Raw genomic sequence first — 13097 nt, 5'->3', positions numbered from 1 at the left:
GTGAAGTCATCATCACCAACAACCCCTACTCAGCCAGGGCCACCTCCTACCTGCATTGAGTGGCTGCAGCTCCCAGCCCAGGTTCTACAGGTGAGTCCCTGCCGACCCAGGCACAGGGGAGTGGGGGGCAAGAGGGGAAAAGCAGCAAGTGATGAGGGGAGGGGGAAAGAGACAGGGCAGGGGTGGGGCCAGTGGTGGATTAAAGATTTTGCTGCCCCTAGGCCCTGAAATAATTGCCGTCCCCCCCCACCCCAGCTCACCTCCGCTCCGTCTCCACCTCCTCCCCTGAATGCGCCACCAGGTCCTGGTTCTCCCCGCTCCCTGCCAGTGCTTGAAACAGCTTTGCGAAGGAGCGGGGAAGAGGGGTGAATGTGGTGCGCTCAGGAGAGGAGGCGGGGATTTGGGCCAATAGGGGCAGGGAGGGGGCGGTGAATGGGGGCGGGGAAGGGGTAGAGTCGGGGCAGGGCTGAGAAAGCGAACCGGTGCCGGGGGAAGCAGCCCCTGGCTGCTATTATAAATTTGCTGCCCCTGCAAATTTGTCGGCCTAGGCATTAATACGCCACTGGGTGGGGCCTCGGGAGAAGAGGCAGGGCAGGGGAGGTTCCAGCACTGGAAGTGTCCGGTTTTTAAATATTACAAAGTTGGCAACCCTACCGCAGCCTGAGCCCTGTGATCTGAGCCAGCTGGCACAGTTCTTTGCTGTGTAGACATACCCTCAAGTCATCCTTACATCCAAAATATGATTCCAAAATTCTGCTCCTTTTGGACATTTTCAAGTCCCCTTGCTGGGGAATCCCCTGGACTAAGGAACTCCCCAGCAGGCACAGATCAGGCAGAGATAGCTTCCATGCCTCCCTCACCACAACCGGAGTGCAACGGGGATGGCGAGCGGCTGAAGTGTGCTGTGCTGTGCTCTTCTCAGCCGACATGTGGTCCCTAGGGGAGAGGTGTCACCTGACACAACTTAGCACAGTTCCCTCCTAACCTGTACAAGGGCTGGGCCTAAGAACTGTGGAACTGGCTGCTGAGTCTCCACTTCTTCTCCTTGATTCCCCCTCTCCTGGCCCGATTTGTGGGGGAGTGGATGCCTCCTTTGCTGGGTGCTCCCCTAGGCTCTGGCACTGCCATTTGAGCACCTACACTGCTCTTATTGGGAGTCCTACAGCCCAGCCAGGAAGCAGGTAATGGAAAATCCAGAGCTACTCTCTCCTTCCAGCCTGCTGATGCTGGTGAATAGGAGAAATGACAGCAGCTTCACAGAGCACAGCCGGCTTACATCCAAACTGTGCCTGCATCTGTGAGGAAAGCAGTGGGAAGCAGCTGCAGGGGAGAAAATGGTAGGGCTGGTTCAAAAACTCCCATTTAAAACTCCCAGGGTCTGACGCAGGGACCCATTTTCCATTCATAACCAACCACAAAGTTTCTTCTAAACACAGTCACCTTTAAGGGCCACAGTTTAGAGCACAACGAGGGCCACAAATTGGCTACTCCGACCTAGGTCAATAACAAACATTAATAAGGATACTACAAATCTCTTGTTACTTTGATAGGTAGCTTTTTAAACCCATCTTAAGTTTTGTTTAAACTGTATAAAGATTAAGAGATTTAGGAAGAAAAGCCTTTAAAAACCAAAGACACTGGTTTTCTGTCTCATTACAATCCACTAACTCACCTTTGCCCTACGACTGCAGAGGTGTTCACTGCCCACTTCATTTTGAAAGATTTCTTGCAACATGTGTTAACTCCCTGTGCTTAACAATCTGTTTCACCTTGTATTTAGCTGTGACACTCTGAGGGCTTGTCTACATTTAAAACGCTGTGCCGACCAGCTAGGTCGATGGAAGAAATCTTATGTCTACCTGGCGCCGTCTACACAGGGACCCAGGTCAGCTTTTCCACACCCCTGACTGACATAGTTAAACCAACCGAATTTTCTAGTATAGACCAGGTCTGAAGAAGAGTTCTGTGGAGCTCAAATGTTTGTCTCTTTCATCAACAGGAATTGGTTCAATAAAATACATTATCTTACCCACCATGTCTCTGAAAAACAAAAGCAGTCATTTCTTTAAAATGGTCTATGCTCACACTCTTTCTTCAAAGCACGCAAACCTAATTGTCGTCATCGGCTATCCCTCGATATGAGGATGTCATCGCTAGGGGGAAAAGTCATGGATGAGACTTAAGATGGTTGAGGAGTCCAATCCATGCTCACCAAGTTCTTCCACATATGTGACTGGTATCTGCTTGGAGAGAGCACAACAGGTATCTGCTTGGAGAGAGCTGGCCAGGATGCTGTACATTCTCCTTCCTTCTCAGCCTCTTGAGCAAGGTGATTCTCTTCAAAATGGGCTGAGGCTTGATGTGTGATGTGACACCACTGCAGTCTGTTGCTAGCCAGCTCTTCCCAATTCGTGGGGTCCCAATTCGTGGCCTCCCTTCTTAAGATACTTTCAGGGTGTTCTTGTAGCATTTCCTCTGACCCCTGCAAGTCCTCATACCATGATTAAGTTGAGAAAAGAGGACTTGCTTCGGAATACTAGTATCAGCCATCCACACACAATGACCAGCCCAGCGAAGCTGATGATTCATAATCTTCACCTCAGCATTGGTGATGTTAGCTACAGAGAGAATGCTGGCGTTGGTGTTTCAGTGCTTAGTGTAGCAGTCAGAATCAGAAAATCTAAATCTCCAGTGGTGCTGACCTGCCCTACAATGATGCATCCTAATATGCCCGTGGTTTTCAACCTGTGGTTCATGGACCTCTGGGGGCCTGCAGACTATGTCTAAGGGGTTCGTGAAAGGTTGTCGGTAACACAGAACTATAGTTTTCAACCCTGTGGTCCATGGACCCATGGGGCCTTGCAGACTGTGTCTAAGATTTCCAAAGGGGTCCGCACCTCCATTCGAAATTTTGTAGGGGTCCATAAATGAAAAAAGGTTGAAAATCACTGTGATATGCTATTCCCTCAGAAACGAATACATAGGACATTCACTTCGCAGCCATAACAGGGATCATAATAAGAACATAAGAATGGCCATACTGGGTCAGACCAAAGGTCCATCTAGCCCAGTATCCTGGCTTCCAAAGAAAAAAGCCATTCAGTAATATATGCTGTCCTACATGAGCATTGCTCCCCTGAGTAATACAGCAAGTGCTGCAGATTTGTTCTGTTGTTCAAGACTTATAGAGCATGTATGCCACATAGTGGACTCAATTTCCCTTACATCTAGGAATGAAAAGGAAAACAAAGATGGATTGGGCTTGCTTACTTGAGCAATTATGTCATTTTGCCTCAGGCCCATTGTAATTAAATTGCCATCATTTTTTAAAATTCTTATGGCATGTAGGTAACTGTAGGACTCATGCTGTAGTCTGATAGGTGTTCAAATCTGTGGGGAGATTGTAACTATTTGAGAAATCACCATAATAAGCTGGGAGAATAAGAGAAAGAGAACCTTGCAGTCTATGGATTTCCTGGCTTAGCTCCTGTAGATTTTCTAGAACTAACAGATACATCCAGCATGTTGCTGGACTCCCCCAGAGTCACTGTTCCTAGCATCCTCACGCTCCATATAGACAATGCCAAGAACTGCATTATCCTACCTCCTGCACTTGGAAACCACAGGGTTCACATAAGCTCTCTCTGGACATCTTCAGCCAAAAACTGGACCACTGGGCACATAACAAAAGTTCTTCTCATCCAGGTGTGACTACCACTCATCCAGGCAAAGATCAGTGCCTTCATTCCATCCCGTCTGGGGAATGAATGAACAAGGCTGGAGTGACCATGGAAGCTTTTGGAACTTTTAAGTTTTTCAGATTGTTCTGGGAAGGCAAACCTCCCACCTACAAGACCAAGAGGTTGACAAGCTACTACAACCAATTGATGTCCACAATGGCTGAACTTCCCCTGGGATATTATCCTTCCTCTTCTCCCACAACTACTGTGAAGACTTCCTGGTTTACTGACGAACTAGGTAAATGGAAGTGTGTAGGCAGGGGGCTAGAATGGTGGTGGTACAAAACCTGCTTTGAACCCACCCACCATCAGCACAGTCTTTTGCAGGACTGCGCCACTGCAGCAATGGAAGCAAAAACAATCTTCTCTTCTGTCATCACAGGTACAAAATCCAGGCTGGAAAGGCTACTCTCTATAGTTCACCGGCTAACTGGACTTCATAATCCATCCATCGGCTTTTAGCACCAAACCGTGTGAAGAGCTCTCATATCATCACGTGGGAATGATCAACTGAATCTGAGAGAAGCTTTTAAAAGACAGGAAACCCTAAACTGGACCAGATAGGTCTAACCACACGCTAACCCAATACAGTTCAACTCTATCACACTAAATGAGGGTCTAGAAACTTTGAGAAATATTTGAGCCGCTGTCTGTAAAACAAATCCATCTTCTTCTTGGCTGGTAAAAGCCCGTAAGTAACAAACTCTGTCCACCATGAAAAGAAAAGACCAGTGCCTTCCTTTCAGAGACACAAACTAATATGCAAGACATATGTGTGAAAATATCTAATAATAAAACTCTCCACTGGTCTTATCTCCCTGAAAGGGAGTATGTACTGCTCCTAGTGAGCAGCATTTTATTGCTCTGAAATGTTTAGGTCTATTTTCACCAGGTTTGTTTCCCATTGGGACTGGAACTGACAATGTGCTGATACAGCATGAGAAAGGCAGGTCTCTGGGTATCCCTAGCTGGGACAGGAGTGGAAGTCCAGTCCTGCTTTAATAAGATTCCCAGCCTTACTTTACAGACTCAGAGAGGTTTGGATGGCCTGTATAGCTATTCAGATTTGAGGTGCTCATTCTAAACTGAATTCCAACTTGAAATCTGTTGATGTTCACCCATTGTTAGTACGGTTGTTCCTAATTACTAGCAAATATCTGTCTTAGTCCTGCCAAACAGATTTTTCATTGGTTCTCTAGTACAATGGCCTGAGCATTTCTATTAAAACATAGAAAATGGAACTATTGAATATGTATTATTGTCCTTGGAATGCCACCAGTTTTGTAGAAAAAATTACTTTCCTAGGAGAATGCCAGATTTTGCTGTAAATGAATGCAAAGTTTATACTTACCGACTTTTATGATTCTTTGGATTTCGGTCTCATAGTAATCAAAAACATTCTTTTGTGTTATCCCAAGGATCTTTACGTGGTATGCTGCAACAGGATAGTATTTGTGTGAGGATGGATGCAAATATTAAATAGCATAGAGAAAGGAAAATCAAATACACTTTAAGTGATTTCCAGCACAGAGGCAGATGTGCTACCAAGTGGTACATGAGAGAGCTGAAAGACAAGAGGTAAGGTATGTACTTGGCAAGGCAGACATTGATCAGGAGTTTGTGGGGTTGAACCCCCTCTGCCAAATGTGACATTATCCTCCCACTTAGAGATAGGCCAGACTATACCAGTAGATTTCCTGGACTGCTGCACTGGGAAAGGCCTGCCTTTTTCCTATCACTGCATTCATTTGCACACCACTAAAGCTGCTGAGCCAGAGTCTTCCTCCAGTTTCTCCTGCACCCTGCATATCCTAGAGAGGAGCCAGAGAGACAAATCAACATATGAAGAGGTATTTAGCTAACTCAGCAGATTTGGGAAGGAAGGAAACTCGAGAAGGAGTCACCTACTGTTTGCTATCCCCTTCCTACCAGGAGAGTTCAGTGGCTGAGGCATTAGCTTAGGCTATAGGAGACCGAGGTTCAATTCCCTACTCATGGATATCTTGGGTGGCCTTGGGCAAGTCATGTAGCCTCTCTGTCCCTATCTGTACAGCACTTCCCTACCTTGCTGGGGTGTTGTGAGGAAAATACATTACAGAGTGTGAAGCTATTTGAGATCTATTAATGAAAACTGCTATATAAGAAATAGGCCTTATCATTATTACCTAACACCAGGGACCATGAGGTCAGAGGCTCCAATGCCACTGGTCTTCTCTGAACCAGAGTAACATACTGGTATGCATTCTTTCTTGCCCCCCAGCCCTCACCCAGCCAGACTTCTCATCACCCACTCACTGCCCTTCTCCCCAGCCCAGACGAATTCTTTAGAAACCTCTCCTTTTCTCTCCTCTGTCCAGAATGACGGCCCTAATACCCACTTGTCTCCCCATCCCAGACAGGCTCCATGCCAGACACAGAAACTCTGCTCAGTTTAGGGGAGGTTCATTATAGAGAATTTACCATTATAGATGTAAGGGTCTAAATGAACTGAATGAATTCTCCCCTGACAGCTAGCTGGGAAGGGGAGAGACTTCCAGAGCAAACTGTATTTACATGTTTCAGAGTAGCAGCCGTGTTAGTCTGTATTCGCAAAAAGAAAAGGAGTACTTGTGGCACCTTAGAGACTAACCAATTTATTTGAGCATGAGCTTTCCTGAGCTACAGCTCACTTCATCGGATGCATACACCTACTCTGCTTAGATATACAGCAGATAGAGCACTGTTGCTCAAAATGATCAACTTTGGCTGGTGTTGGGTTACAAATCACTTTAGTACTGAATGCAGGGGTAGAGGAAATGCTGTTACCAAAGTTGTTGGCGTTACTGCATGAATACAGGCAAGCAGGACTGTGCTTAACCTGTCCCAAATGAGGAGGTCACCCTCAGCTGAAAGGACTTCATTGAGTCAAGGGCTCAAATGCCAGAGCACTGTGAAAGTAGAGGGGTGGGGAGAGGTATTCCAGCCAGGAGGTGTAGACCCTCCCCCAAGGGTTTCCCTGTACTGGTTTAACCTGTTACCCCCAACTGTTCAAAGAAAGGGCTAAATAGGCTACACTAAGAGACTGCTGTTCAGAGGTCACAGCAGAGAGACAGGAGGCAGCAGAAGGTGACTGACAGTTGGCTGGCAAACGAGTGGCTGGTGAGTCGGAGAGGCGTGGTGAGTGGCTGGCGGAGAGGTGCGGTGAGCAGGTGGCCGGCAGAAGTGGCTGATGGGAGTGGCCGGCAGGCCAGATGGTGGAGAGGAGTGGCCAGCAGGGTGGCTGGCAGAGAGGACCAGAGCAGAGCCCTGCAGAGAGGCATGGCAATCAGCCAGCAGGGTGGCTGGCAGAGAGGGGCGGTGTGCGAGTGCCCAAGCAGCGGAGTGAGTAAGATCAGGCACATGAAAGGGACTTTTGGATTGCTGGACTTAAGACCCTGAGGGGAAAAGGACACTGCTCTACTGCCTTGGGGGTGGGGTCTTTTGCTCATGGTTTATGTTTATGAACCCTGTTTGCAGTGTTTTCCCAAATTAATGCTGAGTTACTTCCATCCTTTTATCAAAAGTTTCTTTTCTACACTGTGTTTGCGAGTGGGGAAGTATTGCCTCTCAGAGGCGCCCAGGGGTGGTGTGTAATTTTCCCAGGTTACTGGGTGGGGACTCAAGCCAGTTCTGTGTTGTATTGATGGAAAGGGACCACTTGATATTGAACCTGGACCTGGTGGCTTCACCTGGCAGAGGGGTCACAGAGGGAAACATCAAGTTTAAAAGACATCAACAAACATCTTTCATGTCTTACCATAGTCTACAATAGGGTCGTAGCATGCAAAGCTTTCACGTGCACCTGCTTCCATGGCTTTATTGAAAGTCATTCTTCTTTGTGGACAGGGACCTAGATTGAACAATGTAAATATATATTCAACAGTCCCATCCTATCCTAAGAGAAACAAATGACTGGAAGCTAAAGCAAGACAAAATTCAAACTCGAAATAAAGCACACTTTTTTAACACTTCAGGTAACTAACCATTGGAACAATGTACCTAGGGATATGATGCATTTTTTTTATCACATTGAAACTTTAAATCAAGACTGACTAGCTTTCAAACAGAAGTTATGGTCTTGGTGCAGATACTACTGGGTGAGGTTCTAGGGCCTGTGTTTTGCAGGTCAGACTAGATGATCATAATTGTCCCTTCTGGCCTTAAAATTTATGAATCTATGAGCAGCTGGCTGCTATGAATAAAGAATTCATTTGGAACTGATTCAGTCACATTTATCATTACCGTACCTTCAGCACACTGGCAAACTTCCGCATGGCACAGTTTTGATAACATGGCACTCTGTTTGGGTGCATTGTAAAATACACTGCATTTTCTCCCTAAAGAAAGGAAACAAAATAATTGAATTCTCAAGCAGCCTAAATTGAAAAAGGTAATGATGGGCCAGAGTGCAGAGTTCACCTTTGCAACCAAACTTCCCCAGTGCACTGAGGGTGCTTCTGTGCAACCTGAATGAGCAACTGCAGTCCCTTAAATCTATAATACTGATGAGAACTCATTGTTTGGATTCCAACTGAAAAATGTGTTTAATTTTAAACCCCTGTTTCTTTTTTGTTTCACCACATAAAACATCTGTTTAAAAAGGGACACAGTCAACACTAATTTACAAGTTTTAAATAATGTCTATTAAGGACCTTTGTCCTATGAGCCATCTTTCTATCTCTGGGCCAGATGGTGTAAATCAGCATGACTCCTTTGACTTCAGTGGAGCTAGGTCAATTTACACCAGCTGCAGATCTAGCCCTATGTTTTCATTGTGCTAAGAATTATGGCAGGTGGGGAAGGTCAGAATCTAAACAGCCCAGGATGGGGGTTTAGACTGGGCCCCAAGTGGTTGCACTTTGGAGCTCTGGAGTTTGTTCTCTGCTATCCTCATCTGCTAGCAGGGGAAGCCTGAAGAGAGAAGAGAAAGAGAACTTAACAACCTTACTGCTTTTAAGTCCCACAAGGAGTGGGACTTTGAGCAACCTCACATCAGGTATCTTTCTTTTGCAAGTATAGTTCACTGCCTTAGCATTTACAGAGAAGAGAGCAACAACTTTGCTCCCGGTATTATATGGGTCTGAGGAGGCCATTGCCTCTCAGGGTATGTCTACACCACAAATGAAGGTGTGACTGTAGCACGGGGAGGCAAACCTGTGCTAGCTTTAATCTAGCTAACACAGATTACAATAGCAGTGATGTGGTAAAACAGGCTAGCCCCCTGAGTAAAAGCCTGCTGGGGACTCTGGGAATGTATTGAGGTTGCTAGAACCGTGCCACTATGTCTTCACTACTATTGTTACTCATGCTAGCTAGATTAAAGCTAGTGTTGGTATGCCTACCCATGCTCTAGTCACACCTTCATTTGCAGTGTAGACATAACTTGAAAGGCACTGTCTTCGCTATGGTTTGATGATGTTTACACTGAGAGCACTGCCGCCTCTGACTTTCTTTGAACAGTCTCTCTTTTATTTCTCACCCATCAAGTACCATACACTGACTATTTAGCTTTATCCTGGTTTAATCAGAACTTCAGTTGTATTTTGGCTCATAAATCTGATCACTCCAAATACCAATGGCTCAGTCTTCAGTCAGAGTCAAGCAAGGGGGGGAGGGATAGCTCAGTGGTTTGAGCATTGGCCTGCTAAACCCAGGGTTGTGAGATCAATCCTTGAGGGGGCCATTTAGGGATCTGGGACAAAAATTGGGGATTGGTCCTGCTTTGAGCAGGGGGTTGGACTAGATGACCTCCTGAGGTCCCTTCCAAACCTAACTTTTTATGATTCTATTAGCATAATTTAATTTAGTTTCTGTCTGCCTATTGCTACAATTCCCAATAGTCTTCTTCCTTACCCCCAGGCTCCTTTATTTTAGCAGCTAAAATGAAATCTGAGATATTTAGATGGGAATAAGAAATGCACCATACCTTTGTATAGTATATAAAAAGCTGTTATAGATGATCCCAACCAAAGCCCCAGATTCAAACAGTGCCGAAGTTTGGATGCTCCTAAATTCTGGATCTGGATTTTGCAACTGGCACCTAGCTTTAGAATAGACCATACCAAAACCGGAAACACCCCATTTTCCCTAAAACTTTGAAATCTGTATCTAGATCTTAATTTTGCAACTTGGTTCCATTTCTAGAAATCAAGAAGTGTAAATGAAATACTCTGTCTTACTATGTCTGTAGAATGCCTAGCACAACAAGGCTCTGATCGGGGACTCTAGATTCTACTGGAAGGCATTTAATATTTTGCAGCTGAAGTGTCTCCTTTCTATAAAAGGACTTCTAAGAAGCCTAGGATTTGGAGGACTTAGCTGGTTTGGGGGTTGGATGTTTTAAAGGAAAAAATGTGGTCTAATAAACAAAGCACAGTGGTGGACAGAGCCACAATGGAAAGCTTAAAGGGGAAAACATTCTGTAAAACATTTACTGTTTCTTGAAAAAAAAAGTTCTGATGCAAATTCATCAATTAAACATTTTCTAGTCGATAACGATCCACACTGCAAATACCACCACCATGTATGGCACTACGTGATCACCGTGCTAACAGTACCATCAGAGGCCAAAGTTTGAATCAACATAGAGACTGAACTAGTCTCTTTGGCCCAGATCCTCAAAGGTATTTAGAAATCTAACTCCCGTTTAATGGATTGAATAAGGCACCAAAATACCTTTGAGAATCTGGGCCTTTGTCCTTAGAGTTGATCCCAGGGACAAATTTGGGGAAGCTTGGTTTACTGCTGCTTGTGCTCTATGTGATCTGTGGAGATCCATCTTACACAAGTATGAAAAGTTCACTTAAAAACCTCATACAAGTAAAAATATGAATTTTCAGTCTCCGGCAATCAATGCAAACCAGGAGATCACTTCTTTAAAAGATCTCTGTTAAAGTGTGCTCTCACTGTGACATTACCAATCATTATTCAGAGGGGAGTCTTTTCATTATGCAGTGTAAAAAAAATACATTGATTCACACATCGCATTCCAATATACTAGGGTTTCCTCTCAATGGACAGAAGGGAAAAATTCAGTCTTGGCCTCTTGCCCTTTCTAAATAGTTTCATGTTCATTTTTTCTATACTGCTGGGTCAGCTTACCAGGGTTGTAAAAATCATAAATGATGGCGTTTGCTGGCTGTACGAGACCCATGGGATTGATTTGCTTAGCCCCGAACGACACACAGTCTGGTTCAGATCCATTACTGAGCTGCAGAAAAAAAGCAAACAGGAACAACATTTGTTACAAAAAGAGAATTAATGCTCCCCAACCACTCCCCAATTTATTCGTGCCTATAGCGTTGGATCTGCTGACCACTTTTTTTTCTGACCGCATAGCTGAATTAACTGGCTGCTTCAGCCACAAGTGCATAAGGTTGTTCCTTCCCAGGTTATTGGGAGCTTTGACTCAATATGCTAAAGACTTGCTATTAAAGAATAAGCAGGTTTATTGGCTGTGTTCAGCATTGGTGGTCTTCTCTTTCTGAGATCCTTGCTCAGGAAAGTATCCCTAATCATCAGAGCTCTTGCTTTCTTTTAAGCATGTGATTAAGTCCCACTGAAGTCATCCTGAACAGGAATGGAGGCTTAAAGGCTTTCCTGAATCAGGCCCTAACATCCCAAAGTGCCCTGTGCCAGTATACACTGGTTCTTTTATAGAACTAAGGGACAGCTTTAGACCTGTGTTAACTAGGTAACTGCATAGGGCCTGTGGCAGGGTGGACTAGGTCCGGAGGCCCCCTGTTGGAGGCCTTGTGGTCCTGCATCACCCTGTCCCAGAATAGAGCGGCGAGAAGTCCTCTAGTCTAGGCAGCCTAGAGCGGCTGCAGAAGAGTGGCCAATCAGATGGGCTGCTTGAGCCACCAATAAGGGGCCAGAAGGGCCAGATAAAAGGCGAGCAGCAGAGCAGAGCCTTCAGTGGCTGCGTGGAGCTTGATAAGGGAGGATCAGGTGTGTGGCTGGACTGTGGATAGCTCACTGCAGAGAGCTCATCAGATAGAACAGAGCCCAGCGAAGGCTGCCAAAGACTGGGTGCCTGGCTGGATGGATAGAAGAGCAGCAGAGCTGTCAAAAGGTCAGTGCGAGCAGGCTGAGCCTGGGGACTGAGCACAAAACCTGGCCAGACCAGACAAGGGTACCGAGATGTGCCCTGCTGGTCTGGTAGCAGACTGAGCCCAGGGAGGGCTGCTGAAATGGACACCAGTTGAGGGTACGGAGATGGGCCCTGGCTGCATGTATGAAGAAGGCAGTGCCTCTGGGAAGAAGCCTAAGAGCTATGGCCCCATACCAGGGCAGTGATAAGAACTCAGGACTGTATACCCTGGAAGCGGGGGGAGCATGGGTGGCTCAGCTGGAGGGCTAAGCTGCTGAAGACCAGCTGAGAGAACCACTGGCTGGGGGAGGGGTAGTGCTTGTGAGAGAGGTGGGTGGCACCCCATTGAAAGAACAAAAAAACAAAAGCAGGCTCACACCTAACCAAGAGAAAGGGGGACATCCACGAGAGGTGGGTGCTCCCTCTCTCCCCCATGAAAAGAACTGTGTTTGCAGGCATTATTGGCCAGAGAAAAGGGGGCATGCACAAGAGGTGGGTGCTGACCCTGTTACAGTTTATTTACATATGTTTATGATCCCCACATAAACACAGCCACTTTGTCAGCCATAGCAGCACTAACATATCTAATTTTTTTCCCTCTAGTTTGGCCCTTGTCCTTAATTTCTTTTCTTGCTGCTACCTTCTGCGTAAATCACGTGCTAGTGGCATCTGTGCTTGCGTATCACTTAAGGATGTGAAGTATCTTAAATGGCTGAAGGAGGCAGTCGCCATGTGAAGTGATGCCACAGGCACGTCAGGGGCATTGTAGGTACCCAGAAGGCAGATAATTTGAGGATGTCCCTGTACATCTCTCTTGTCACGGGCCCTGATCCAGCAAAGCACATATTTAACTTTACACATGTGGAAACACACTATCTGTAATGGAATTACTCTCATGCCTGAAGTTATGCACATGCATAATTGCTTTGCAGGATTCGGGCCCTGGGGCCTCACAAATATTAGCAATTATTCTGGCTTGAATGGATTCATTAGGGGCTCTGTGACTACTTTGTTCCAAAGTCCTGGTCTAGAACATGGTATTAATCTTTCTGGGTATTACAAAGGCCTAAAGATACTTTTGGAAAAGAATGGGTATGTCCTCTAATCAATACATGATGGTGCACTGCTGTCCTGTGTCTGGGTGGACTACATTGATCTCATCAGCAGTACCAGCAATATACAGATTTAAAAGATATGCCTGTGAACAAACTCTCTCTTCTTCATAATATCACCTGACGGAAGTTGGA

At 45.7% G+C, this 13097-nt stretch overlaps 1 protein-coding gene across 1 annotated transcript in view; it reads right to left on the bottom strand.

The window, feature by feature from the left end:
* The window catches only part of LOC140907924 (complement C4), a 94431-nt gene that overhangs the window by 4207 nt on the left and 77127 nt on the right, over positions 1 to 13097 (bottom strand). The window contains exons 37-40 of the mRNA XM_073335234.2: positions 10860 to 10968; positions 8006 to 8095; positions 7516 to 7608; positions 5092 to 5175 (exon numbers count right to left, since the gene is read on the bottom strand). Coding sequence (XP_073191335.2) covers positions 5092 to 5175; positions 7516 to 7608; positions 8006 to 8095; positions 10860 to 10968 — 376 coding nt within the window. The remainder of the gene's footprint in view (positions 1 to 5091; positions 5176 to 7515; positions 7609 to 8005; positions 8096 to 10859; positions 10969 to 13097) is intronic.

Source organism: Lepidochelys kempii, chromosome 1, assembly GCF_965140285.1.
Source record: "Lepidochelys kempii isolate rLepKem1 chromosome 1, rLepKem1.hap1, whole genome shotgun sequence".
Taxonomy (NCBI): Eukaryota; Metazoa; Chordata; order Testudines; family Cheloniidae; genus Lepidochelys; species Lepidochelys kempii.
This window is presented reverse-complemented; position numbering and strand designations above follow the sequence as displayed.